Source organism: Arachis ipaensis, chromosome B10 (genome assembly GCF_059453495.1).
Source record: "Arachis ipaensis isolate K30076 ecotype BB chromosome B10, ASM5945349v1, whole genome shotgun sequence".
In the NCBI taxonomy this organism is placed as follows: Eukaryota; Viridiplantae; Streptophyta; class Magnoliopsida; order Fabales; family Fabaceae; genus Arachis; species Arachis ipaensis.
In genome coordinates, this window is record NC_142435.1 from 25,633,183 (window position 1) to 25,635,111 (window position 1,929).

Consider the following 1,929-nt stretch of genomic DNA (forward strand, 5'->3'; position numbering starts at 1 on the left):
ATGAGCGACATAGCACCCAGAAAATTTGATCTTCCACACCTTGGCGATGATCTCCTATGGAAGATCTTTGCCAAGGCTGACCCCAAATCAGTTGGAAGGCTCAAAACAACCAATAAGGTGTGGAATTTCAAACTCACATCACAATTGTTTGTGAAACAGAATTTCTTGGAGAACCAACATAAAAATAGGAGTGTCATTGTTGGTGTTGGATATCCCCCTTTGGATGATTTCTGTCAATGGTTTGTGCGAGCTGAGGCAGATAGCGGGAATCAAATTCAACTTAACATTCCTGTGGACATCAACAACTTTGGATTCTACACATTTGTAGGCTCTGACCATGGCATCCTTTGCATAAGGTTGTCGCAGGGAGCCATTAATTCTTCCCTTTTTATTTGGAACCCTCTAACGAGGGAGTCCAAATTTGCAATAGATGTGGCAAGGAAACACCAATGTTATGCAGTGTCTCTTTATGCATTCGGGTTCTTACATGGTTCCTTTGAGTATCGGGTACTACATGTGTTCAAAAAATAATTTTCAGAAAAAAACATGTTCTGGGCATTGTACAACTCCTTTGATGCTAACTGGAAACACTCGGGAAGCTTCAGTAGTGACGTTCAAAAACTCGGTCTTAAAGCTGTTGTTGACAAGGGAGTGGTTTACTGGGTTAGCTGGGACGGACCAAGCTTTATTCAACCTTCACAAATATGTACTTTTGATATGCTCCAACAGATGTTTTTCGAGTGCGACATCCCAGATGCTGCCAAGTCCGACTACCATTCTCTAACACAGTTTAATGGTGGTGTTGGATTCACTTCCTACCATAATGTTGGTTTTAGTAAACAAATCATGGTTCAGCAGCTTAAGAGAGATGGGCAAAACCAACTTGATTGGGAGAGAATGATAAAGGTCTCAGGCATGTCGATTCCATACAATCTCACAATCTTCGTTGGAAAAGACATATTCTCTGTGATGGAATTAAGGACCGGCTGTGGTGGTTCAAATGACACTGAGAGGACTAATATAATAATAGCAAGACTAAAGTTTGTGCATCCTAGGATAGAGCATATACTTCACCATGTTTGGGAAGAGAATGTATATGTTAAATCCGCCATAATGCATGTTGAAAGCCTTTATCGAGTCTAGGGGTATTGGTAGCAATTGATGTTAAAGAAGATGTCAAGTTTCTATTTGCTTAGTATCTTTCTAATGTCTCAAGTGTAGTTGTCATGAAGGTCTCGTGTTGACCAGTGTTTTCTGTTTATTCCCTTTGTTGGTGGTTGGTCATTTCCTAAGTTAGGCCAAGTTATAGTAAGTATTGTAAACAACTTGACTTCTGTTTTGAACATTTAGTCATTACGTGTTGAGTGTTATTAACCACCAATTATGAATGTGATGTTATTATTTCAGGTTTTACTCATTAGTAATGCTAAGGTTTTTTTTATCCTTATGAAGAAAAAATTAACCGGCGTAGGATTATTCTTATCTTGACAATTGGCATTCTAAGACATTGAGTATAATCTAATATTTTGAATAAAAAGAAAAGGAACATAAATGGATGATATTTACAATCCTATATGTAAAAGGATATCTTTGTTAGTGTTTAAATATTATAGAAGAATAAATCGTTCAAGAAATTTCTGAAAGATAAAGATGATTTCTAAAGCAAAACTCATGCCTCTTACTAAAAAATTTTCTAAAATAGGAAATTTAATTACTGAAGCAAAAGCCATGTCTCTTACCCTTGGAATTTATGAAATAGGAAATTTGATTACTATATTTCCAATATTTATTCAATTCCATTAATGAATATATTTTTTAAGGATAAGCTAAAAATTTTGTGGTTATGAGAAACTAATACTATGCGCATTGATATCCACACTACAAAAAGCTATCAATTTATTAAACCTTTAACTACTTGCAGATTTAATT

The 1,929-nt window shown here is 35.8% G+C and overlaps 1 protein-coding gene across 1 annotated transcript; it reads left to right on the forward strand.

Moving 5' to 3' along the window:
- On the forward strand, nt 1-531 carry LOC148579457 (uncharacterized). The gene has a single exon (XM_088490269.1). The coding sequence runs from the start codon at nt 1-3 to the stop codon at nt 529-531; it is 531 nt and encodes a 176-aa protein (XP_088346395.1).
- The last annotated feature ends 1,398 nt before the right edge of the window (nt 532-1,929 follow it).